Here is a 26728-nt window from a genome sequence, read left to right on the forward strand (position 1 = left end):
TCATCACGTCGCTACCGACGCTTTAGGCTAGCAGTTAAGTAGCATGCGGTAAGTCGTTCCGGTGTTAGCTTTGTGTGCTCTGGTAAAAGTATGCATTACAGGGGGTCGCTACCGGCTTGTTGTTGTGCATCACACCTGTAACGCGGTATTCTTCAAACGCTTACAAGTTTACATGCAAGCCAAAACTTTCTAATACTAAGGTGGTTTAGCTTGTACGTAAGCGCATTGCCCATTGCGGGCTACCGGAGACGTTCTCGTAAGCGGCCGCGTTCATGGCGCCACCTGGTGGGGCAGAATTTAGTGAAATGACACGGAACTATTGTTGCACTAACCATATTTTTCGAGAGAACTGATCGTTAAGGCTAGTGGTCTATCGTCCTGACTGGAGAACTCAGCGCTGTCTTTTCCCTGTGTCCCTGTCCAAATTTTATCGCGCTAAGTTTTCCAGTCAACATGCCATATTGTACTTAGCTGCTCGTGTAAAGTGTCGGCAAAGACGTAGCCATTAATGGGTAGCATTTTATTTTCGACAAGAACACCGATGTAACCCGAAAACGTGTGTAACGCGTCACAAGATGCCATTACCAGCGTTGTTACCCAGCCACATCTCCGGTAACCCGTATTCCGTAAAGGTTGATATCTTTTTGGACAAGATGAAACTCGTCTGCTATCTATCGTCCAAGAGACCGGGTGTCGAAATGTTCTGGCGCAACTGCAGACTCTGAAAGAATCGACTGGACGTCTGTTTCGACGCTGCGCCGCGTCCACTAGCTGACGACCGGATACATAGGCACCAGCAAGTGATCGTCTCATGGCGCTTTCATTGGCCGGATAGTGCGTTTTTTCCCGTTGTTCTCGTCGTCTGCTACAAAGTGCCGTCTCTGGCCGCCCGCATATTTGAATGGCGTTAGGTGCCCAGCGGCACAGCTAGGCACGGTCGTGTCTGGCCGGGCCGGCTTTGGATGGATGGCTGGCATTGGAGTGAAAGGAAGCGAGGAGGAAGCGGCGGCGTAAGGGCGGGGGGCGTTTTGTTCATCGATCACGCACGCGTTGGGCAAAGCCGGAGGCGCGTGTGTGCTTGGCGATTTTCTTCTTTTCGCCGCACCTTTATTTGCGCTGGTTTTCTGCCCTCTAGCTAGAGGAGCACGTTCCGTGAGGCTAGAGCGGCAGGAGCCGTGTGTCGTCTGCTTCGCTACGGTCGGTGTCTCGTCTGGATTGGTCTGGCACGGTATCGGCTCGTGTTTTGCTGCTTGCCTCCGCGGTGTCGTCCTGCCGTCTGCTCGAGAGTATTCGTCTGCTTCATGGTGGGCCAAAATATGCGACCGTTTGCGAAGCCTCCGCTATTCTCCCAACCGTTACATTAGCCGTATTAAAAAAAAATGAAAGTGTCGCTTTTCCTTGTTCATAACATTTCGCTGCGTCTGTTTCCTCCGGTGACACGACAGGCTGCTTAAGCCTCTTAGTTGATTTTAACGCGTTTCCGGAATGGGAGACATCGCGGTGGCCATTTTGGATATCGATCGCGCCCTGGGCCCGCCCTCCTGCGTCCATTGGGCAAACGAAATGGGCCGTTATGCATTTTCGCAGACGACATGGTCGCAGCTGTCGAAAAGAACCGTGGGAAACGGGCGCGCCCACCCGCTCGTCGATGCCTGGGGCTGTTTTCGCGACGCGCGTCCGCGCCACCCTTTTTCCTTTCGCATCATCTTTTCCGGCGTGTAGCGAAAGATGCCGCGGCGATCGACGTGCTTGCCTGACCTGTGTTCGACTTCTAGCGGACATCGAGCGCTTTACTTAGCATACACTGAATGTGTACAATGTGTAACTTAATTGATCATTCTGTGGGCCGCAAGTACTGCCGCAGATTGAAACTTGGAATTTTCAAGGCCTTGCGCTCGGGCTTTGCAAGAATTCAGCGTTATCGTGAATCCCGGGTCCCATGAACCTTTGTTGCCAAGTGTACATGTACCCTGGATATGTAGGATGGCTTCCCTCCTTGATTTCTGCTGAGTTTTGTAAGGCTCTACGAAAGTATGAGATTTGTGCATGTGCTTGAATAAACAAAATTGCAGTAGACATGTACCAAGAGCACAATTGAAATGGAAGCGTGAAAGAGGAGTCCCACCACTGCTGCAGTACATGCCTCATACATAACTCATTTTGACAGTGGCAATCCATTGTGTCGCTATCTTGAGGCAATGGTAACACACCACCGTCGACAGTCATCGGGAGATGCGTTCTGCCGCATTTTTGTCTTCATCAGGGTAGGATGTTGAGGTGCACTACCTTAAGGCTACCTTTTTGAGCTCTCTGGTGCCTTTCTCATTTTTCCTGTCTAAAAAGTACTTGTCTTGGTTACATAGCTTGCAACACATATTGTTAGTTATTAGGCAGTCTTATAATAGCATTTGCATGCAAATCCAAATGGGATACTTACATAAAGAAATAGTGTCGTCCTTACTGTGCACGCTGCGTAAGTTACTGCGTTTCTGTGGTTTATGAACACTATGTTAAGGTACAATATTTGGCAAGTTTAATGTACATGATATTTATGTATGCTAGGAAATAGTATTGTCAGACGTGGTGGAACCTGTGACTCCCGCTTTGGCATAAATTGTTCTGGTGGTTACACTTGCTATCCTTGATTGCCACTAACTGTTGCAATGAGCATTTGCTTTCTCAAAACTTGCCTTAAACCCTAGTTATAAGCACATAGCACGTCCACTTTCTGAGATAGTGTGGAAATTCTGGTGGCCATAGGGCCTGATGAGATATGTTGGCATACAAAGAACAGGATAGTTGCTAAGGTATTGTCTTGACTTGGATACGTTTAGTCTGAAGCACCAGATGGCGCACTATATTTTAACGTTTTCAACGGATGCGCTCAGTAGTGTGTCCCATGAATAGTGCTTGCATTTAGCCCAAGGTATTATATATCTATCGATTGACAGCACTGCAGTTGAACCAGAAATGCACTTGTGTCACCGATGAATTCCTCTTGTGAAACTGTCTGGCAGTACACCTAGTGCATCCTATCGGGTCTCCTACTGTTTAAATTTTGAATTTGGCTTGTTTGTACTGTATTGTTACAACTAAAGGCACACACGCACAAGGGAGAGGAAGAAATGCACTTGGGCAGGCCATGTAATGCATAGAAAAAATAACTGATGGACCATTAGAGTTGCAAAATGGGTGTCAAGGGGATGGGAAATGCAGTCCAGGATGGCAGAAAACTATGTGGCATGATGAAATTAGGAAGTTTGCAGGTGCAGGTTGGACTCGGATGATGCAAGACAGGGATAATTGAATATTGCTGGAAGAGGCGTTCGTCCTTCCATGGACATAAAGCTAGCCCGATCATGATGCTTACCTAATGTATTAAAAAACTTAAGGTTTCTGTGGCTTCATTATGGGGATATTGTGTTGCACCAATACACCACAATGTTCAGGGATGGAAGTGCTGCGCCAGTTGCGCCAACTTGCTCCAAAGGACTAACTTCGAAATAAGTCGCTAAATTTTGTGGGATGTTTGTGTTCAGTGGCAACCATGCAGCCATGTGCTGGCTGTCATTCAGCCCTAGAAGTCTGGCTAAAGCTATGCATTCAAGCGTTGGCGCCTTTGGAGTGAGGGTGTTTTTGGTGGCTCATTGTGACTTTGCAGCGGGAAAACAAAAATCTTTTGTTCTATACAATGCATTACAAATGCTTTTTATAAGTAGCGCGTTTGTGTAAAATGCGGACCAGCTCAAGTTGATTTGAACTGGCGCTCTTTTATGGGGCAGTAGGGAAATAAATCTGCACTCTCAGCTGAATTAACAAGTTCTACGGTCTGTAGTTACACATTCTGAACTAAAGCACTGTTACTAATTTAGCTGACCCCGAAAATGAAACAATGCATTGGAGCAGTTTCGGAATCGTTCGTGTTCCAGTTTTTTGGAACCCTGTACATGCTCCTTTGCTGTAGGTCGATGAAGCAATCTCACTTCCTGTTCCTTTGGTCTTTTGCGTAGGTACCTCAGCGTGTTCGAGAAGGTGCACTTCCTGGGTGAAGATGCGGATGAAGAGGCTGACCCCGGCTCGGAGTCTCGCAGTGGCCGCAAGAGCAATGGTGCTGCGCTGGTCCAGGTGCCCATGTACTATAACCGGGCACAGCACGACATCCCTGGTGAGTGAGACGGGCGACTGAATACTTGTGGTGGCTGCTTGGTGGCTGTGGTGTTCCGCTGCCAAGCGCGAGGTCCTGGGTTCGATTCCTGGCTGCAGTGCCCACATTTTGATGTGGGAGGAATTCAGACACACTCGCTTATTTGGGTGCACAATAAAAAAAAATTTGGTCGCCCTGAGTGACCAAAATTAGTGCAGAGCCTTCTCCACTTGGCTCTTTTTGGCATCTCCGTAGCCTCAGTGTTGCTGTAAAACATTAAACCCGATGTAGCAATCGTCAATGAAAACTGACTCTTGTACCTGGAGCAGTGTACTTTGCAGAAGCATATTTTGTATTTATTTATTTATTTGTACAATACTGCAGACATTACAGGTGCAAGCGGGGAGGGCAATATGTACAAGGATATATAAAATCACAAATAGAAAGGTTTGCACTTTGCAACAACAACAACAAAGAGATTAGTCATGTCATAAATCAATCAGCAATTGGATTGTCAGTCAGCTCATCCCACTCACTTATTGTTTGTGGGAAGAACACTGGTAAGCTGATGTTCTAGCTAATATTGAGCTGCAGTAATTAATAATAAATAAGTAAACAAATTATAAAGTGCAAAAGGCATCAGCATCAGGAAAGGGCATTGCTACACAATCGTGTCCTTGGCATCAGTGAATGTGAGCAGTGGAGCCATGTGTGCCTAGACGTCAATGGCTGGAGGACATTGTGGTTTCATGTGCTGGATAAGTACAAAACTTCAATGTGGAGTAGCGATAGTGGGCTTCATTTCTTCGTTGCAAATCGTTAGTTATCAGAGCAGCGCACTAGTTACATTAGTACAGACACCATCTAACAATGCTACAAACATTCGAAAATTCTAGACCGTCATACACCTACACCTACATACTTGCCAATTTTTTCGACTTTATCATAAAATGCAAAATTTGTAGAGCTTGCTTATGAATTTTGTATTTGCACCTGTAACATTACTATTTTTCATTTGAATCTTGTTTAGGGCAAAACCGCTTTCAAGAGAATAAAATTGCAGTCGCTGAACAACTTTTTCTTTTCCGCCTATACGGATTCCTCAATTACATGGGCCTACTCGCGCCTCAGTGACACGAACTTATAACACCAGTGTATGATGGCAGCCGAAATTCCGGCTTTCGTTGCATGGCTGGTTCATTGATAGATGCAATAAACATTTTGGTTTGTCTGTTGTACTGATCATTCTTAGTGTGGCTGTACAGGAGAGGGCTTGTTCTCAGCATCCGTACAGAACAAGTCTGGAAACCTTTAATGGGCAGTCAACATCTTCAGTATGTAATCAGTGTTTAGTATTCTTCAACAGAATTTAGTATTACAGTAAAACCTTAATTCAGCCTTCCATAATTCGAAAAATCTGATAATTTGGACGTATTTGGCCGCACATCGGTTAATTCGGACAGATTTTAGAGCTCGGCGAGCGAGGAGCGCCGCAGATTTGGGACGCAGGAGAGCAAGAATGGTGTTGCCGTCCAACCGAAATGAAGCGGCGGATACCCCATCGCCATAGTCATCAGCTGAAGTCGTGCGTGAATCACAGCAACGCCCGAACGCTTTGTGCTTATTTGTGCCTTTAAAGCCTTTATTCCAGCGTTTTCTGCCGCGCATAACACCGTGTTGGCCGCGTGCTTTCACGATTGCGCAGTCGCCATCCATGACCACGTCTATAGCGGCCGCATTTTAAGCATGAAATGCTTTTAGCTTCCGTTGTCGGCCACCTTCAAGTGACCTCGAGCTAAACGCCAGAGCCGTTATCCGGGCACTCCAACGAGAAAATCCGGGCATTCAAACCAGCATATCCGGGCAAGTTGCGAGAACAAAACGAGATCGTCGGGGCAACAATCAAAACATTAAAAAATGCGGTCTTTGACGCTAAACCCTTTATACAGGAACGCATTACATACGCTAGCTACTGCCAAAACAAATCGCAGAAAATATTGCATCCGAGTTCTTTCTTATCTTTCTTTTTTCCGCAGCAGTTGTGGAAGAAAGTAGTTTCGTTTCGACTCGGTATGCGCGTCGACCGCATACAAAAAAAAAAAAGAAACTGCGTAGTCGCCATCCACGATCGCGTCGAAAGCGACCTCGATTTCGTCCGCACTTGTTGCAAGGAACGGTAGTCGCCTCGACTCGGTGCGTGCGTCGGCCGCGTGCCTTCAGCACCTCAAAATCGCCGTTCACAATCGCGTCGATAGCGACCTCGGTTTTGTCCGCACTTGTTGCAGGGAACGTTAGTCACCTCGACTCGGTGCGTGCGTCGGCCGCGTGCCTTCAGCACCTCACAATCGCCGTTCACAATCGCGTCGATAGGGACCACGGTTTCGTCCTCACTTGTTGCAGGGAACGGTAGTCGCCTCTACTCGGTGCGTGCGTCGGCCGTGTGGCTTCAGCACCTCACAATCGCCGTTCACAATCGCGTCGATAGGGACCACGGTTTCGTCCTCACTTGTTGCAGGGAACGGTAGTCGCCTCTACTCGGTGCGTGCGTCGGCCGTGTGGCTTCAGCACCTCACAATCGCCGTTCACAATCGCGTCGATAGCGACCTCGGTTTTGTCCGCACTTGTTGCAGGGAACGTTAGTCGCCTCGACTCGGTGCGTGCGTCGGCCGCGTGCCTTCAGCACCTCAAAATCGCCGCTCACAATCGCGTCGATAGCGACCTCGGTTTTGTCCGCACTTGTTGCAGGGAACGGTAGTCGCCTCTACTCGGTGCGTGCGTCGGCCGCGTGCCTTCAGCACCTCACAATCGCCGTTCACAATCGCGTCGATAGGGACCTCGGTTTCGTCCTCACTTGTTGCAGGGAACCGTAGTCACCTCGACCCGGTGCGTGCGTCGGCCGCGTGCCTTCAGCACCTCAAAATCGCCGTTCACAATCGCGTCGATAGGGACCTCGGTTTCGTCCTCACTTGTTGCAGGGAACCGTAGTCACCTCGACCCGGTGCGTGCGTCGGCCGCGTGCCTTCAGCACCTCAAAATCGCCGCTCACAATCGCGTCGATAGCGACCTCGGTTTCGTCCTCACTTGTTGCAGGGAACCGTAGTCACCTCGACCCGGTGCGTGCGTCGGCCGCGTGCCTTCAGCACCTCAAAATCGCCGTTCACAATCGCGTCGATAGGGACCTCGGTTTCGTCCTCACTTGTTGCAGGGAACCGTAGTCACCTCGACCCGGTGCGTGCGTCGGCCGCGTGCCTTCAGCACCTCAAAATCGCCGCTCACAATCGCGTCGATAGCGACCTCGGTTTCGTCCTCACTTGTTGCAGGGAACCGTAGTCACCTCGACCCGGTGCGTGCGTCGGCCGCGTGCCTTCAGCACCTCAAAATCGCCGTTCACAATCGCGTCGATAGCGACCTCGGTTTCGTCCTCACTTGTTGCAGGGAACCGTAGTCACCTCGACCCGGTGCGTGCGTCGGCCGCGTGCCTTCAGCACCTCAAAATCGCCGCTCACAATCGCGTCGATAGCGACCTCGGTTTCGTCCTCACTTGTTGCAGGGAACCGTAGTCACCTCGACCCGGTGCGTGCGTCGGCCGCGTGCCTTCAGCACCTCAAAATCGCCGCTCACAATCGCGTCGATAGGGACCACGGTTTCGTCCTCACTTGTTGCAGGGAACGGTAGTCGCCTCTACTCGGTGCGTGCGTCGGCCGCGTGCCTTCAGCACCTCAAAATCGCCGCTCACAATCGCGTCGATAGCGACCTCGGTTTTGTCCGCACTTGTTGCAGGGAACGGTAGTCGCCTCTACTCGGTGCGTGCGTCGGCCGCGTGCCTTCAGCACCTCACAATCGCCGTTCACAATCGCGTCGATAGGGACCTCGGTTTTGTCCGCACTTGTTGCAGGGAACGGTAGTCGCCTCTACTCGGTGCGTGCGTCGGCCGCGTGCCTTCAGCACCTCAAAATCGCCGCTCACAATCGCGTCGATAGGGACCACGGTTTCGTCCTCACTTGTTGCAGGGAACGGTAGTCGCCTCTACTCGGTGCGTGCGTCGGCCGCGTGCCTTCAGCACCTCAAAATCGCCGCTCACAATCGCGTCGATAGCGACCTCGGTTTTGTCCGCACTTGTTGCAGGGAACGGTAGTCGCCTCTACTCGGTGCGTGCGTCGGCCGCGTGCCTTCAGCACCTCACAATCGCCGTTCACAATCGCGTCGATAGGGACCTCGGTTTCGTCCTCACTTGTTGCAGGGAACGGTAGTCGCCTCTACTCGGTGCGTGCGTCGGCCGCGTGCCTTCAGCACCTCACAATCGCCGTTCACAATCGCGTCGATAGGGACCTCGGTTTCGTCCTCACTTGTTGCAGGGAACCGTAGTCACCTCGACCCGGTGCGTGCGTCGGCCGCGTGCCTTCAGCACCTCAAAATCGCCGTTCACAATCGCGTAGATAGCGACCTCGGTTTTGTCCGCACTTGTTGCAGGGAATGGTAGTCGCCTCTACTCGGTGCGTGCGTCGGCCGCGTGCCTTCAGCACCTCAAAATCGCCGTTCACAATCGTGTCGATAGCAACCTCGGTTTCGTCCTCACTTGTTGCAGGGAACAGTAGTCGCCCGACTCGGTGCGTGCGTCGGCCGCGTGCCTTCAGCACCTCATAATCGCCGTTCACAATCGCGTCGATAGCGACCTCGGTTTTGTGCGCACTTGTTGCAGGGAACGTTAGTCGCCTCGACTCGGTGTGTGCGTCGGCCGCGTGCCTTCAGCACCTCACAATCGTGTCGATAGCCACCGCGGTTTCGTCCGCACTTGTTGCAGGGAACGGTAGTCGCCTCGACTCGGTGCGTGCGTCGGCCGCGTGCCTTCAGCACCTCAAAATCGCCGTTCACAATCGCGTCGATAGCGACCTCGGTTTTGTCCGCACTTGTTGCAGGGAACGGTAGTCGCCTCTACTCGGTGCGTGCGTCGGCCGCGTGGCTTCAGCACCTCACAATCGCCGTTCACAATCGCGTCGATAGCGACCTCGGTTTTGTCCGCACTTGTTGCAGGGAACGGTAGTCGCCTCTACTCGGTGCGTGCGTCGGGCGCGTGCCTTCAGCACCTCAAAATCGCCGTTCACAATCGCGTCGATAGCGACCTCGGTTTTGTCCGCACTTGTTGCAGGGAACGGTAGTCGCCTCTACTCGGTGCGTGCGTCGGCCGCGTGCCTTCAGCACCTCACAATCGCCGTTCACAATCGCGTCGATAGGGACCACGGTTTCGTCCTCACTTGTTGCAGGGAACCGTAGTCGCCTCTACTCGGTGCGTGCGTCGGCCGCGTGGCTTCAGCACCTCACAATCGTGTCGATAGCCACCGCGGTTTCGTCCGCACTTGTTGCAGGGAACGGTAGTCGCCTCGACTCGGTGCGTGCGTCGGCCGCGTGCCTTCAGCACCTCAAAATCGCCGTTCACAATCGCGTCGATAGCGACCTCGGTTTTGTCCGCACTTGTTGCAGGGAACGGTAGTCGCCTCTACTCGGTGCGTGCGTCGGCCGCGTGGCTTCAGCACCTCACAATCGCCGTTCACAATCGCGTCGATAGCGACCTCGGTTTTGTCCGCACTTGTTGCAGGGAACGGTAGTCGCCTCTACTCGGTGCGTGCGTCGGCCGCGTGCCTTCAGCACCTCAAAATCGCCGTTCACAATCGCGTCGATAGCGACCTCGGTTTTGTCCGCACTTGTTGCAGGGAACGGTAGTCGCCTCTACTCGGTGCGTGCGTCGGCCGCGTGCCTTCAGCACCTCACAATCGCCGTTCACAATCGCGTCGATAGGGACCACGGTTTCGTCCTCACTTGTTGCAGGGAACCGTAGTCGCCTCTACTCGGTGCGTGCGTCGGCCGCGTGGCTTCAGCACCTCACAATCGTGTCGATAGCCACCGCGGTTTCGTCCGCACTTGTTGCAGGGAACGGTAGTCGCCTCGACTCGGTGCGTGCGTCGGCCGCGTGCCTTCAGCACCTCACAATCGCCGTTCACAATCGCGTCGATAGCGACCTCGGTTTTGTCCGCACTTGTTGCAGGGAACGGTAGTCGCCTCTACTCGGTGCGTGCGTCGGCCGCGTGGCTTCAGCACCTCACAATCGCCGTTCACAATCGCGTCGATAGCGACCTCGGTTTTGTCCGCACTTGTTGCAGGGAACGGTAGTCGCCTCTACTCGGTGCGTGCGTCGGCCGCGTGCCTTCAGCACCTCAAAATCGCCGTTCACAATCGCACGATAGCGACCTCGGTTTTGTCCGCACTTGTTGCAGGGAACGGTAGTCGCCTCTACTCGGTGCGTGCGTCGGCCGCGTGGCTTCAGCACCTCAAAATCGCCGTTCACAATCGCGTCGATAGCGACCTCGGTTTTGTCCGCACTTGTTGCAGGGAACGGTAGTCGCCTCTACTCGGTGCGTGCGTCGGCCGCGTGCCTTCAGCACCTCAAAATCGCCGTTCACAATCGCGTCGATAGCGACCTCGGTTTTGTCCGCACTTGTTGCAGGGAACGGTAGTCGCCTCTACTCGGTGCGTGCGTCGGCCGCGTGGCTTCAGCACCTCAAAATCGCCGTTCACAATCGCGTCGATAGCGACCTCGGTTTTGTCCGCACTTGTTGCAGGGAATGGTAGTCGCCTCTACTCGGTGCGTGCGTCGGCCGCGTGCCTTCAGCACCTCAAAATCGCCGTTCACAATCGTGTCGATAGCGACCTCGGTTTTGTCCGCACTTGTTGCAGGGAACGGTAGTCGCCTCTACTCGGTGCGTGCGTCGGCCGCGTGCCTTCAGCACCTCACAATCGCCGTTCACAATCGCGTCGATAGCGACCTCGGTTTTGTCCGCACTTGTTGCAGGGAATGGTAGTCGCCTCGACTCGGTGCGTGCGTCGGCCGCGTGCCTTCAGCACCTCACAATCGCCGTTCACAATCGTGTCGATAGCAACCTCGGTTTCGTCCTCACTTGTTGCAGGGAACGTTAGTCGCCTCGACTCGGTGCGTGCGTCGGCCGTGTGGCTTCAGCACCTCACAATCGCCGTTCACAATCGCGTCGATAGCGACCTCGGTTTTGTCCGCACTTGTTGCAGGGAACGTTAGTCGCCTCGACTCGGTGCGTGCGTCGGCCGCGTGCCTTCAGCACCTCAAAATCGCCGTTCACAATCGCGTCGATAGCGACCTCGGTTTTGTCCGCACTTGTTGCAGGGAGCGTTAGTCGCCTCGATTCGGTGCGTGCGTCGGCCGCGTGCCTTCAGCACCTCAAAATCTCCGTTCACAATCGCGTCGATAGCGACCTCGGTTTTGTCCGCACTTGTTGCAGGGAATGGTAGTCGCCTCTACTCGGTGCGTGCGTCGGCCGCGTGCCTTCAGCACCTCAAAATCGCCGTTCACAATCGCGTCGATAGCGACCTCGGTTTTGTGCGCACTTGTTGCAGGGAACGTTAGTCGCCTCGACTCGGTGTGTGCGTCGGCCGCGTGCCTTCAGCACCTCACAATCGTGTCGATAGCCACCGCGGTTTCGTCCGCACTTGTTGCAGGGAACGGTAGTCGCCTCGACTCGGTGCGTGCGTCGGCCGCGTGCCTTCAGCACCTCAAAATCGCCGTTCACAATCGCGTCGATAGCGACCTCGGTTTCGTCCGCACTTGTTGCAGGGAACGTTAGTCGCCTCGACTTGGTGTGTGCGTCGGCCGCGTGCCTTCAGCACCTCAAAATCGCCGTTCACAATCGCGTCGATAGCGACCTCGGTTTCGTCCGCACTTGTTGCAGGGAACGTTAGTCGCCTCTACTCGGTGCGTGCGTCGGCCGCGTGCCTTCAGCACCTCACAATCGCGTCGATAGATACCGCGGTTTCGTCCGCACTTGTTGCAGGGAACGGTAGTCGCCCGACTCCGTGCGTGCGTCGGCCGCGTGCCTTCAGCACCTCACAATCTTGTCGATAGGGACCGCGGTTTCGTCCGCACTTGTTGCAGGGAACGGTAGTCGCCCGACTCGGTGCGTGCGTCGGCCGCGTGCCTTCAGCACCTCAAAATCGCCGTTCACAATCGCGTCGATAGCGACCTCGGTTTCGTCCGCACTTGTTGCAGGGAACGTTAGTCGCCTCGACTTGGTGTGTGCGTCGGCCGCGTGCCTTCAGCACCTCAAAATCGCCGTTCACAATCGCGTCGATAGCGACCTCGGTTTTGTCCGCACTTGTTGCAGGGAACAGTAGTCGCCCGACTCGGTGTGTACGTCGGCCGTGTGCCTTCAGCACCTCACAATCGCGTCGATAGGGACCACGGTTTCGTCCGCACTTGTTGCAGGGAACGGTAGTCGCCCGACTCGGTGCGTGCGTCGGCCGCGTGCCTTCAGCACCTCACAATCTTGTCGATAGGGACCATGGTTTCGTCCGCACTTGTTGCAGGGATCGGTAGTCGCCCTACTCGGTGCGTGCGTCGGCCGCGTGCCTTCAGCACCTCACACTCGACCACGGTTTCGTCCGCACTTGTTGCAGGGAACGGTAGTCGCCCGACTCGGTGCGTGCGTCGGCCGCGTGCCTTCAGCACCTCACACTCGACCACGGTTTCGTCCGCACTTGTTGCAGGGAACGGTAGTCGCCCGACTCGGTGTGTACGTCGGCCGCGTGCCTTCAGCACCTCACAATCTTGTCGATAGGGACCATGGTTTCGTCCGCACTTGTTGCAGGGAACGGTAGTCGCCCGACTCGGTGCGTGCGTCGGTCGCGTGCCTTCAGCACCTCACAATCTTGTCGATAGCGACCACGGTTTCGTCCGCACTTGTTGCAGGGAACGGTAGTCGCCCGACTCGGTGCGTGCGTCGGCCGCGTGCCTTCAGCACCTCACAATCGCGTCGATAGGGACCGTGGTTTCGTCCGCACTTGTTGCAGGGAACAGTAGTCGCCCGACTCGGTGTGTACGTCGGCCGTGTGCCTTCAGCACCTCACAATCTTGTCGATAGCGACCACGGTTTCGTCCGCACTTGTTGTAGGGACGGTAGTCGCCCGACTCGGTGCGTGCGTCGGCCGCGTGCCTTCAGCACCTCACAATCTTGTCGATAGCGACCGCGGTTTCGTCCGCATTTGTTGCAGGGAACGGTAGTCGCCCGACTCGGTGTGTGCGTCGGCCGCGTGCCTTCAGCACCTCACAATCGCGTCGAAGGGACCACGGTTTCGCCCGCACTTGTTGCAGGGAACGGTAGTCGCCCGACTCGGTGCGTGCGTCGGCTGCGTGCCTTCAGCACCTCACAATCGCGTCTATAAGGGACCACGGTTTCGTCCGCACTTGTTGCAGGGAACGGTAGTCGCCCGACTCGGTGCGTGCGTCGGCCGCGTGCCTTCAGCACCTCACACTCGACCACGGTTTCGTCCGCACTTGTTGCAGGGAACGGTAGTCGCCCGACTCGGTGCGTGCGTCGGCCGCGTGCCTTCAGCACCTCACACTCGACCACGGTTTCGTCCGCACTTGTTGCAGGGAACGGTAGTCGCCCGACTCGGTGCGTGCGTCGGCCGCGTGCCTTCAGCACCTCACAATCGCTTCGATAGGGACCGTGGTTTCGTCCGCACTTGTTGCAGGGAACGGTAGTCGCCCGACTCGGTGCGTGCGTCGGCTGCGTGCCTTCAGCACCTCACAATCGCGTCTATAAGGGACCACGGTTTCGTCCGCACTTGTTGCAGGGAACGGTAGTCGCCCGACTCGGTTCGTGCGTCGGCCGCGTGCCTTCAGCACCTCGCAATCGTGTCGATAGCCACCGCGGTTTCGTCCGCACTTGTTGCAGGGAACGGTAGTCGGCCGACTCGGTGCGTGCGTCGGCCGCGTGCCTTCAGCACCTCAAAATCGCCGTTCACAATCGCGTCGATAGCGACCTCGGTTTCGTCCGCACTTGTTGCAGGGAACGTTAGTCGCCTCGACTTGGTGTGTGCGTCGGCCGCGTGCCTTCAGCACCTCAAAATCGCCGTTCACAATCGCGTCGATAGCGACCTCGGTTTCGTCCGCACTTGTTGCAGGGAACGTTAGTCGCCTCTACTCGGTGCGTGCGTTGGCCGCGTGCCTTCAGCACCTCACAATCGCGTCGATAGGGACCGCGGTTTCGTCCGCACTTGTTGCAGGGAACGGTAGTCGCCCGACTCGGTGCGTGCGTCGGCCGCGTGCCTTCAGCACCTCACAATCGCGTCGATAGCGACCGCGGTTTCGTCTGCACTTGTTGCAGGGAACAGTAGTCGCCCGACTCGGTGCGTGCGTCGGCCGCGTGCCTTCAGCACCTCACAATCGCGTCGATAGGGACCACGGTTTTGTCCGCACTTGTTGCAGGGAACGGTAGTCGCCCGACTCGGTGCGTGCGTCGGCCGCGTGCCTTCAGCACCTCACAATCTTGTCGATAGCGACCGCGGTTTCGTCCGCATTTGTTGCAGGGAACGGTAGTCGCCCGACTAGGTGTGTGCGTCGGCCGCGTGCCTTCAGCACCTCACAATCGCGTCGAAGGGACCACGGTTTCGTCCGCACTTGTTGCAGAGAACGGTAGTCGCCCGACTCGGTGTGTACGTCGGCCGTGTGCCTTCAGCACCTCACAATCGCGTCGATAGGGACCACGGTTTCGCCCGCACTTGTTGCAGGGAACGGTAGTCGCCCGACTCGGTGCGTGCGTCGGCTGCGTGCCTTCAGCACCTCACAATCGCGTCTATAAGGGACCACGGTTTCGTCCGCACTTGTTGCAGGGAACGGTAGTCGCCCGACTCGGTGCGTGCGTCGGCCGCGTGCCTTCAGCACCTCACACTCGACCACGGTTTCGTCCGCACTTGTTGCAGGGAACGGTAGTCGCCCGACTCGGTGCGTGCGTCGGCCGCGTGCCTTCAGCACCTCACAATCTTGTCGATAGTGACCCCGGTTTCGTCCGCACTTGTTGCAGGGAACGGTAGTCGCCCGACTCGGTGCGTGCGTCGGCCGCGTGCCTTCAGCACCTCACAATCGCGTCGATAGGGACCGTGGTTTCGTCCGCACTTGTTGCAGGGAACAGTAGTCGCCCGACTCGGTGTGTACGTCGGCCGTGTGCCTTCAGCACCTCACAATCTTGTCGATAGCGACCACGGTTTCGTCCGCACTTGTTGTAGGGACGGTAGTCGCCCGACTCGGTGTGTACGTCGGCCGCGTGCCTTCAGCACCTCACAATCTTGTCGATAGCGACCGCGGTTTCGTCCGCATTTGTTGCAGGGAATGGTAGTCGCCCGACTAGGTGTGTGCGTCGGCCGCGTGCCTTCAGCACCTCACAATCGCGTCGAAGGGACCACGGTTTCCTCCGCACTTGTTGCAGAGAACGGTAGTCGCCCGACTCAGTGTGTACGTCGGCCGTGTGCCTTCAGCACCTCACAATCGCGTCGATAGGGACCACGGTTTCGCCCGCACTTGTTGCAGGGAACGGTAGTCGCCCGACTCGGTGCGTGCGTCGGCTGCGTGCCTTCAGCACCTCACAATCGCGTCTATAAGAGACCACGGTTTCGTCCGCACTTGTTGCAGGGAACGGTAGTCGCCCGACTCGGTGCGTGCGTCGGCCGTGTGCCTTCAGCACCTCACACTCGACCACGGTTTCGTCCGCACTTGTTGCAGGGAACGGTAGTCGCCCGACTCGGTGTGTGCGTCGGCCGCGTGCCTTCAGCACCTCACAATCTTGTCGATAGCGACCGCGGTTTCGTCCGCATTTGTTGCAGGGAACGGTAGTCGCCCGACTAGGTGTGTGCGTCGGCCGCGTGCCTTCAGCACCTCACAATCGCGTCGAAGGGACCACGGTTTCCTCCGCACTTGTTGCAGAGAACGGTAGTCGCCCGACTCAGTGTGTACGTCGGCCGTGTGCCTTCAGCACCTCACAATCGCGTCGATAGGGACCACGGTTTCGCCCGCACTTGTTGCAGGGAACGGTAGTCGCCCGACTCGGTGCGTGCGTCGGCTGCGTGCCTTCAGCACCTCACAATCGCGTCTATAAGAGACCACGGTTTCGTCCGCACTTGTTGCAGGGAACGGTAGTCGCCCGACTCGGTGCGTGCGTCGGCCGTGTGCCTTCAGCACCTCACACTCGACCACGGTTTCGTCCGCACTTGTTGCAGGGAACGGTAGTCGCCCGACTCGGTGCGTGCGTCGGCCGCGTGCCTTCAGCACCTCACAATCTTGTCGATAGTGACCCCGGTTTCGTCCGCACTTGTTGCAGGGAACGGTAGTCGCCCGACTCGGTGCGTGCGTCGGCCGCGTGCCTTCAGCACCTCACAATCGCTTCGATAGGGACCGTGGTTTCGTCCGCACTTGTTGCAGGGAACGGTAGTCCCCCGACTCGGTGCGTGCGTCGGCCGCGTGCCTTCAGCACCTCACAATCTTGTCGATAGGGACCATGGTTTCGTCCGCACTTGTTGCAGGGATCGGTAGTCGCCCGACTCGGTGCGTGCGTCGGTCGCGTGCCTTCAGCATGTCACAATCTTGTCGATAGCGACCACGGTTTTGTCCGCACTTGTTGCAGGGAACGGTAGTCGCCCGACTCGGTGCGTGCGTCGGCCGCGTGCCTTCAGCACCTCACAATCGCGTCGATAGGGACCGTGGTTTCGTCCGCACTTGTTGCAGGGAACAGTAGTCGCCCGACTCGGTGTGTACGTCGGCCGTGTGCCTTCAGCACCTCACAATCTTGTCGATAGCGACCACGGTTTCGTCCGCACTTGTTGTAGGGACGGTAGTCGCCCGACTCGGTGCGTGCGTCGGCCGCGTGCCTTCAGCACCTCACAGTCTTGTCGATAGCGACCGCGGTTTCGTCCGCATTTGTTGCAGGGAACGGTAGTCGCCCGACTCGTTGTGTGCGTCGGCCGCGTGCCTTCAGCACCTCACAATCTTTTCGATAGCGACCACGGTTTTGTCCGCACTTGTTGCAGGGAACGGTAGTCGCCCGACTCGGTGTGTACGTCGGCTGTGTGGCTGCAGCACCTCACGATTGCGTCGATAGCGCGGTTTTGTCTGTACTTATTGCAGGAAGCGGTAGTTGCCTCGACTTGGTACGTGCGTCGACCGCATGCCTTCAGCACCTCAAAGTCGCCGTTCACAGTCACGTCAATAGCAACCGTGGTTCCGTCCGCACTTGTTGCAGGGAACCGTAGTCGCCTCTATCTGTGCGTGCGTTGGCTGCGTGTCTTCAGCACCAGGTGCAAGCCACTGCCATGCTGCAAAGGAGTTCGCAAACCCTCAATTGCGCCTGCGTGAGCCAATGAGTCACGGAATGAGAATTGCAGCTTCTGCGCAGATTTTGTGCGAAATAGAAACAGGATTTCTCATTCATTCACTAAATAAAAGCATATTGACGTATTAAGCATTTGCTGCTTGTCCGGATACGCTTGATAATTCTGTTTGGTTAATTTCGACATTTTTTCGGTGTCATGAAATCTGAATTAACAAGGTTTTATTGTAATATAATTTGAGAGTACTATCTTTTAAATTTCAAAGCCATGGAATAATAGTATTTATTTATTTCATTACCCACAGCACCACTCGGGATTATTACACCCAGGGGTGAAATATCAATACACAATGCAGGTAGAGGAAAACTAGAAATAGAGTAATACTGTGTAAACGTCGAGGATACAAATAAGCAAGAATGTCATCACCAAAAATTGAAACAACTTGTGTACATAAAATGCTGTCTACAGGACGTAGTAAACATATTTTCTTGACATAATAATTCCAGCTTCACCGGGCAGCTGTTTCATGCCATTACTGTATGTGTAATTGTTTAAGGGCAGGTGTGTTCACGAATGGCGTCATACATCTATCTCACTATGGCCAACCCACTTAGCCAATCATCTCTGCTTGAGTTGTCTTGCCTGCCTGTGTGTGTGTGCGTGTGCAGAGAGCCAGCGGCTCGTCCTGGGCCTTGCGCCCTGCCCGGGCCCGTCGCCGGAATACAGCAAGCTCTGCATGTCCCTCCTGAGCGGCCTGCCCAATGAGGAGGCGCTTACGCTCAATGTGTGCACCCTCCTCTCCAACGAGGGGCGGCACAGCCTCAAGATGGACCGCATGCCCCGGCTCATCGACCTCCTGCTGGCACAGGCGGGGCTCTTCCCGGCGGGTGAGAGTCGTCTTGGGAGCTCTAGTCTGGTTTACAACTTTGTATGTTGTTGCAAATGATGGGCATTAGTACCAACTCGTGACCAACAGCTTACTGCTATCCTTAGAAAGGAAAGCGTGGAGTCGATTGCGTTCTACTGCTACTAACATAGGGGGCAGGAACTTGGAGGTTAATAAAGGAGCTGAGGAGATGGTAAGTACTGCGCAGCAAATCATAGAATGAAAGATGTTCCGATATTCCAGATGAAGGAGCCGATATTCTAGTTGACACTAGAGGAAGTATTGGGAGTTGGGCAGGACTCGTAATATGTAGGGCAGATAACCAGCGGCCTAGTAGAATTGCAGATTGGGATCCAAGGGAAAGGAAGCAGTTAGAAACAGCAGAAAAGTAGGTAGTGTGGCGAAATTAGAAAATTCTCAGGCATAAGATGCACCTGAGCCAACGCCACAGCCAACGCCACCTAGGTAGCACAAGGCCTGTGCACTCTGCTTTGTGGCATATCTTATTTTGTTGTAACGCAAGCTGAACGACAAGGACAACAGAAAGGCACATCTGAGGCACATAGCGCATCTGGCACACGCAGCATACAGCTATACGTTGTACCAACAAGCCCCATAGCTATCCTCATCTGCTTTATGGTGTCATGCTGAGGCCTGAAATTTCCATTACCAAGCCCGGCGTGACGAAGGCAGTGACTTCACAGTTGCCGCGGCTAACTTGGTAGCATCCCTGTTAGATTCTGTGGCTGTCACATCAGGTAGCGTGATGTATATGGATCCGAGTGGACGGGCCTTGTGTTATCTAATTGCCGTTGCCAGAGCTGGCACAAAACAAAAGTACTAAATCGAAGATAGGCTGTGGGAGGCCTTCATCCTGGAATGGACATAAATATGATAAGGATGATTACGAATATTTTTTTTAATGCATTGAATGGCACAGAAAATTCTTAAGAATTGTATCGGTTATTCCAAAATGATATTTACAAGGGCATGCTTCATACTGAAGCCATCATTTTGATAGGGGATATGTCTTCGTAAGGGCAATGACTGCGATTCTTGGCATAAGTGGCCTTACATTTCTTTGTATACATGTAGCTCACTGTCCACCTAGTGGCAAGAAGCAGAGACAGGCGCAAAGATTAAGGTGAACTGGTAGTATTCAAAAGGAGAGATTAGTTATAGTAGTTACGGGGAAGGGGGATCTGCTGTCGACGCTTCCCTTGCTTGCCCACTTTTGGGGATAGCATATTCCTTTTGGTTAGAAAAACTCAAATCTGTTGTTATTTGAGCCCCTGTAAAGGTATTGTTCAAAGCAAATGTAGCGTCATTGGAATTATAAAGAGATGCCTTGTCAAATGAGTTTATGGGAAACAGCGGTTGTGTAAAGGTTTCAGTAATGTTATAACTGAAATGTCAATTTGCTAGGTGCCATATTTTGTATGGGTTCTGACCTTCTCCATTCGTTGGCATGACGTCATGCGTTAATTATAGCTATCGTCAGCCACTAGCTAGGACAGGTGATAAGAACTGAATGGAATAGAAGGAAAAGAATCCTTGCATAATGTGGCTCCAAATGAATGATGGATTGTGGAGGAATGCAATGGTGGTAGCATGGTGAAAGCTAAAGGTTAGTAATCATGTGGCTCTATGTCAATGTATTGTTTGCTGACGTATTGGTATGACAAAAAGTCATGTTTTCTCATTCTGTCGTGTCAGTGACGCCTTTGCTCTTGCCTGCACGCAGATGACCCGACACTGCGGCCCATGATGCTGGAGAGCTGGCAGGGGGTAGAGGGCCGGCGGATGGAGCGTTTCTGGGAGGACAATTTAGACGCCGAGACGATAGCCTTATTTAATATCGGCAAAGGTCGGTTACAACTCTGTCTTGGCTAGTGTGTTTTAAACTGGCTGCAGCCCAGCTGGCAGATGCCTAACACTTGGCGTTTTTTTCTTCTTTTTATGCTGTTGGTCATTGCAGGTAGCAAAGACGAAGAGGATGAGCTTTTTAACTTAAATTATGAAGTAGGAACGCGGAGTATAGAAGGCCAAAGAGTGTTAAGGGTGAGTTCTTTTTTTAACTTTCAAAAAAGGCTTTGACATTTTTTTCATGATGCATGAACTTGAAGAACGAGGGGAAACATAGGGACTCTTATTTTTATCAACAACACTGTGAAGCTCAGGAAAGCATAGGAAAAATGAACTGTTTCTTAAATGTAACCTTAAGAGGAAGCTTTAGCTCGGGTGCTCCTATCTAAATACATGTAAAAGGAGAATTCGTTTTTCTCGGCAACCACTGCACCAAATTTGACGGGGTTTGCTGCATTTAAAAGAAAAGCTTAAAATCTAGTGACTGTTGGTTTCGAATTTTCGATTTCGGTCGTCAACTTTTTATAAAAACTTGGCAAAAATCGCAAATTTTCAGAAAACGAAACTATCAAGTTTACAACTCCGTAACTCAGCAAGAAAAAATGATATCGCAATTCAGTGAATTGTACCTGATACCACATCTAAAGCGGACAAAATTGACATGTTACACATGAACCTCAAGAAATGGAGTAATTTGTAATTACAACTTTTGCAGAACCTTCGTAAACAACGTAACAAATTCACGTAAGATGTAAACTTACATATCAAATTTGTCCGCTTTGAATGGTCTAATGGATGCCGTTTACAGAATCGCGATATCTGTTCTTGATGCAGAGCTATTAGCTTGTAAACTTCGTGCTTCCATTTTTTTCAAACGTCTGAATTTTTGAAAATCCTTTTAACAAAATTCAAGCCCTAAATCGAAATTCCGCTTCCAACAGTCACTAGAATTTAACTTTGTCTCTCAAATGCAACAAATTTCATTAAAATCGGTCCAGGGGTTATCTCAGAAAAACGTTTTTGCGTTTTTACATGTATTTGAATAGGCCGCGTCGGAGTTGGGCCCGAGCTAAAGCTTCCTCTTAATTATGAATGCTGGTTAAATTTGCAGTAAGCTTCATATCCTTAAGGAAAAGGGAAAGAAATGTTGTCAAGAAGACAGTCTGCTGCTGTTGGGAGTCTAACCTACAACCTCCGCATGATGCCTGTGATGCTCTACCATTAGAGCTGCAGCCGTAGCTGCCTCCTCTTTGTTCACTTTCTTGGGTATTTGTGAATGAATGTGTGTACTAGAAAGAGCTGTTGGGTGTTAACCAGCGTGCCTCATGGCCGTGGCAGCAGATGTGGGACATCCTTTCAACCGCGCAATAAAGTTATCACCACCACCACCTTTCAACTGCACATGTCAAATAGTACGTGAACTTAGCAGCATGTGTTTTTTTTTTTTGGAATAATTATGTGTCGTTTAAATTAATGCAGCAAGACATTCTAGTGTTTCTTGGAGTGTATTGGTCCAAAAATGCATCATTGAGCTTGACTCCAAATTTCTTGTCATGTTGCGAGAGTGGGGAATGCTGATGTGCAGTCGCGATTCTTAAAAGTCCTTAAAATATCATGAAGTGTTTAGAAGTCTTCAGTTTAAGCCATGCTAAACAGATTTACCAGTTTGGTTGTCTGGCCGCAGCATGATGCAGTGCCTGAAAGTCAATCCAATCCATTTAGCACATTTGTGTGTCATCAGGGGGCAACACACTAAATGCAAGTCTTCTCTGTGCAGCTTTTTCATTTGATTAAAGTTAAGAAAAAAAAAATGTTTGCTCGGTGTTTGGAACTGTTTGACTTCAAGCTGTCAAACCTAAGATTGTTTTGAGTTATTCCGTTTTACTTTTCATTGTTAAAGACTTCAAATTTTCTCTGTGAAATCTGCTTCACACCAACATTTGATGCACACTTGACAACTTTCTTTTTTGAGCTTTGAGTAGTGAAAAACAATGTCTTCTATTGGTGTTGGTGTGCAGTTTCCTGTGTAAGAAAAGGCATTCATGGTCCCACGTGGTGCTGTTTTGTGCCTTTTTGATACTTAAGTAGCTTTGTCAAGGTCGCTGCTGCAAACACTTCCTTAATGAGGATTGACTGCCCTTTCTGCAGATTGCACTGATCTTCCACAACCTCTCGTTTGAAGAGCGCAATGCTGTCATTTTGGCAAAGAACCGGACATTCATCAGGTTTGTTTCTGCAGTTTCGTTTGGCATGGCCTAAAATTCTGAAATTATGGTAATGAAGAGAGTAGTATGGATTTGTGTGCAAACTGGTATAGCCGGTGTGCTAAGGACTTAATGCAAACAGCAGATAACAGGAAGGGGGTCTAATGCAGTTGAGGACGATATAGAATTGGGTACGGTGATGAAATTAGGAAATTTGCAGGCATCAGATGGAGCTTGCCGATGTAAAACAGGGCTAATTGGAGATCGCTGGGAGAGGCCTTCGTCCTGCAATGGACATAAATTAGTTTGAAGATGCAGAGCATGTGTGTTGTACTTTAACAAGTAAAATACTACCACCACACCTTATGCTGGTTTTAGACACAGTCAGATCTTGGGTGGGTAACAAGAGCTGGAAAGGTACACTCAAATGAAGGGTGACAAGAACCACTGTTGCCCATTGTACAGTGAATGCCTTTGTTAGGGCAATCCTGACGAGGACAGGTTCTCCATGCTAAGGCTGAGATCTGTACAAGAGGACTTGTCGTCATGGCAACCACAGTAGAACATTGTGCGATGTGTTTGCTAGTGTGCTACTATAACCAAGAAATTCACTGTTCCTGCAGGTTTGTCATGTTGTCGGCCCTGAGTCGTTGGTCTACATTGCGCCAAGTGGCTCTGGACACGATAGGCAACCTGGCTTCTAAGGTGTGTTGTCTTTCTCAGTTTATTTCTTTCTCTGAATCAGTGCTGTTTTTAGACACATCGACAGGCCTGCCTTTTCTCTTGCTTTTAAATTCCTGGCCATACTCTATATTGTCTTTAAAACTTCTGCTGGTCATTCTTGCAACATTGAATCTTGCTTCAATTTTTGATCGCTTGAATGTTCCTGCGTATCAGTAGTAAAGCCTCACAAATTTTAATGCCACGGTCACCGGTAGTACAAGCTTTTCAGGTGATACGAATTTTGAAAATCTTACAGCTAAGATATATGAACTACAGTCAATGCCTTTATAATGAATGCCTCCACTACGAATTGACTTGTGTAACCATATGTCCTGGCCTAGTTTCTATCTTTTGTATCTGTTGTGACCACTACAATGAATTTACCTGTACTATGAAGGAATTAAGTTGCCTCCAATGGCTTATATGTTGTTTTACAAGGAATGCACATACCATAATATTCCGAGAAATAGCCCACCTAAAATTGAGAGAAAATCGAGTGAAAATATGAGGTGGGATAACTTTCAGTGTGCAGCAAAAAAAGTTGAAATATGTATAGCAGCCAAAAAATGAACACACATTTATTAGCACTGAATTCATTTGTTCTCAAAAACTGTAAGCGAACAGTTATTGTCACTTTCAAATGAAAGGTCGACAACCTCCTCACGCACCGTGTTCGATGTGGTTAGGAGGGCAGCGGAAGTGGGGACCGCCGAAAGGAAGCCGCTCATGAAGCTCTTCGTCTTCTGATCCATAGTGTAAGAAATCTTAGAGCCGATAAGATGCAAACTCGAGCGCTCGAGCACAGAAGTGACACTATCAGGTAAAGTTTGCTGCTAGGCGTAACTTGTACGCTGTAAACAGCACCTGCAAAACACAGAACCGAAACAAGAAAAAGAGCGAGAATACTGCAATAAACAAGAATCGTAATAGTAAGCGAGCTAGATATTTTCGCAGTTTGTAAATTACAAAAGTAAAAAAGTGTTTATGAATGGTATCGCAATTGAAAAATCACACCTGGAACGCTGAGGGCGAAGAACACCTTCGGAGGGATCCGGCCGGTCGGTTCCTTGAGGGTTAGGAATACCAGGAATAGTATTGTTAGGGGTGGGTTATCTATAGGTGTTCTTGAAAAACTAGAAAGTCATGCCAAAAATGTAGGTCGGTTGTCTTTCGGGAGTGGGGCATCTCGGGATTTTACGGTAGCAGCACCACCACTTCTGTCCGCAGCAGCCACTGAGCTGCAGTCAGTTCTGGCACTGTTGAGACGCACTTAATGAGCGTGTCGTTGGAAGTGAACATTCCAATGCTGCTGTGTATCTCCAGGAATGGTTCACGACATATGCCACTTATTGCAACACAGCAGCAGATTTAATGCCTTGTGAATGTATTGCGGTTAACGACAATGATCTGCTTGGAACAGACGACCTATGACAACGTCTGAACCGTCAAGGGTGACAAGAAAGCGAAGTTTGAATAAGGCAGCAGTTATGAAGAGCCAGCAAACAAACAATTTGACAAACTAGCCAATGTGGGCATTCAACATTCTGGTGCTGTACGTTGTGTTACTCGGGTTTTGCCAAGGAGCGGGGTGTGGTCCTCAGTGCTGTAACCTCAGCTGCTCTTAGAACTTTTAGTCTAACAGATTGTGCAGAATGAATTATTAGCACATACTTTCAGTAAATATATTGAATTCATATTTAATAAAGGTCTTCATCCTGCTCTATTTGGGACAGTACAATGCATAATCTTTAGAGCGAAGTTACTTGTACAATGAAGGATTTTTAAGGTCCCGTGTATTTCGTTATTGAGGCATTCGACTATACGCTGCGCTTCGTTATAAAGCGTTCGACTGTATACTCCGTTCTGTTTCAAGATTACTCGGACTGTACTGTGCCACCATGGATCATGCAAACTTCTGAATTATGACGAGACCTTTCAGAAATGTACAGCTGGGGCATACAGTGGTGAAGTCGACGTGTGAAACTTTGGCCTTCCATGATCCTGATGGAGAACTGCACACTTCATAAGCGCTGACTGTGTAGCGTACAAGTGAGTGCTGGCAATGTAGGTTAAGAAACGATTGCAGCGTTTTAACAAATTGAGGGTATTAATCTCAGAAAGGGCTTAAAGACCTTTTCAAACGAAAATAATCATCCTAGATAATCAAGACTGTTATACCTTCACTTTTGGGCTGTGATTGTGGACTGTACAAATTTCAGATACAAATATTCTTCGAGGTCCCAAGAAATTTATTGAGATTTTGCTGTAACTGTTTCAATGGCTCCCTGCCTCTCGTGTCTTTTGTTGCATGTACAGTTGGTGCTGTACCCCGCCATGGAGGAAGACGAGGACGAAGTCTCTTCGCCTGACCACTGCTACGAGGACTTGGCAGGCGAGCGGCAACGCTGGTCCTGCTCGCTACTGCGGCTCACCCGTGAGGGCATCCAGTCGCAGGACCGCTACCTGGTCGTGCGCTGCCTAGACATCATGGCCCGCCTGTGCCGCCAAGAACGCAATGCGGAGCCCCTGCTGGCAGCGCTGGACACGCCGCTGTGCCGCCGTGTCTTCGAGCTCCTCACCGTGCATGACCTGATGCTCCTCATTTACGCGCTTGAGGCCCTGTACATGCTCAGCGAGCTGGGCCGCGATGCCTGTGAACGCATGCTCCTGGTCCACCGGTCCATGGGGATCCTGGTCAGCCTGCTCACCCTGGACCCCCTGGTCTACGGACCGCTTGCGCAGAAGGGCATGAAGCTCATCGAGACTGTCGACCCGCTCCTGCCTCCGCCGCAAGTTCCAACGACAGTTAACCCGGCGGTCCCTCCGACCCCACTGCCAATGTCGGCGCCGTTAACACCTTCCATGGTGGCCACTGGCAGCAGCGCGGGGCCAGGCATGCTGGGAACACCGAGTGCACCAGGAGCTGTTTCGGGTGTGACCGGAACGACGGGGCCCGGACCGGGGGTGGGTCCCCCAACAGGTGGGGCCGCTCCGGGCCTAGCAACGACTGCGGCTCCGCAGAGTGACCCGATGGACACGGAGGCGTTTGCAGGGACGTGGGTGCGTGCCATGTACGAGCCAGCTCCTCCAGGCTGCTCAGTGGCACGCAACGACATCTACGCGGAGTATGTGACGTTTTGCAGCAAGGCGGGGCGGAAGAGTGTCATCAGTGCATCAACATTTGCCAGCTGCGTCAAGTAAGTGTTCTTTTGCATTGCAGTGTTGCATTGTTTCCAGGAATTCTGAGACGATTTGGACAAATTTTGTAGATGTGCAGGGTACAGCTACAGTAAATTATTTGCACCACAAATTGTGTGAAGCCTCATATCGAGAGAGGAATGGATGATTACAAGTTAATGGATGATTACCCTCATCCTTAGCCATGCTTTTTCTGCTCAACTCGTTCGCAGAGTGATCAGGGCCAAGCTCAGCCTTCTCTGGCTGTGTGTCATGATGCGACATTGTGTTGTCTACTTCCAGTTATCTTGGAAGCTAGTGCACGAAAGCTCTCCGATAACTCCGCTAGCCGCCTAGCCGTTGATCCGTGCGAGTGCTATATTCAAACAGTGTGCACTGCGACATTCTGTCGCAGCACTGAGTGTGTCCAGTATTCCGGTAACTGCAGGCAAGCTGGCCATTTTGACAGATGGATGGAGGCATAAACTAATGCCCCTCCATACTACTACCGCTGTGTTAAGGAGGGCTTTAGCGTAAGCCTGAGTGGCC

General features: G+C 51.9%; 1 protein-coding gene across 2 annotated transcripts in view; it reads left to right on the forward strand.

Moving 5' to 3' along the window:
• Positions 1 to 26728, forward strand: part of Bap170 (Brahma associated protein 170kD) — a 97297-nt gene that overhangs the window by 38036 nt on the left and 32533 nt on the right. For both annotated transcript variants that reach the window (XM_050192512.3, XM_072285025.1), the window contains exons 4-10: positions 4011 to 4165; positions 17992 to 18210; positions 19954 to 20076; positions 20188 to 20270; positions 22224 to 22300; positions 22903 to 22984; positions 25319 to 26199. In XM_050192512.3, the coding sequence (XP_050048469.1) occupies positions 4011 to 4165; positions 17992 to 18210; positions 19954 to 20076; positions 20188 to 20270; positions 22224 to 22300; positions 22903 to 22984; positions 25319 to 26199 (1620 nt within the window). The remainder of the gene's footprint in view (positions 1 to 4010; positions 4166 to 17991; positions 18211 to 19953; positions 20077 to 20187; positions 20271 to 22223; positions 22301 to 22902; positions 22985 to 25318; positions 26200 to 26728) is intronic.

Source organism: Dermacentor andersoni, chromosome 10, assembly GCF_023375885.2.
Source record: "Dermacentor andersoni chromosome 10, qqDerAnde1_hic_scaffold, whole genome shotgun sequence".
NCBI classification, from domain to species: domain Eukaryota; kingdom Metazoa; phylum Arthropoda; class Arachnida; order Ixodida; family Ixodidae; genus Dermacentor; species Dermacentor andersoni.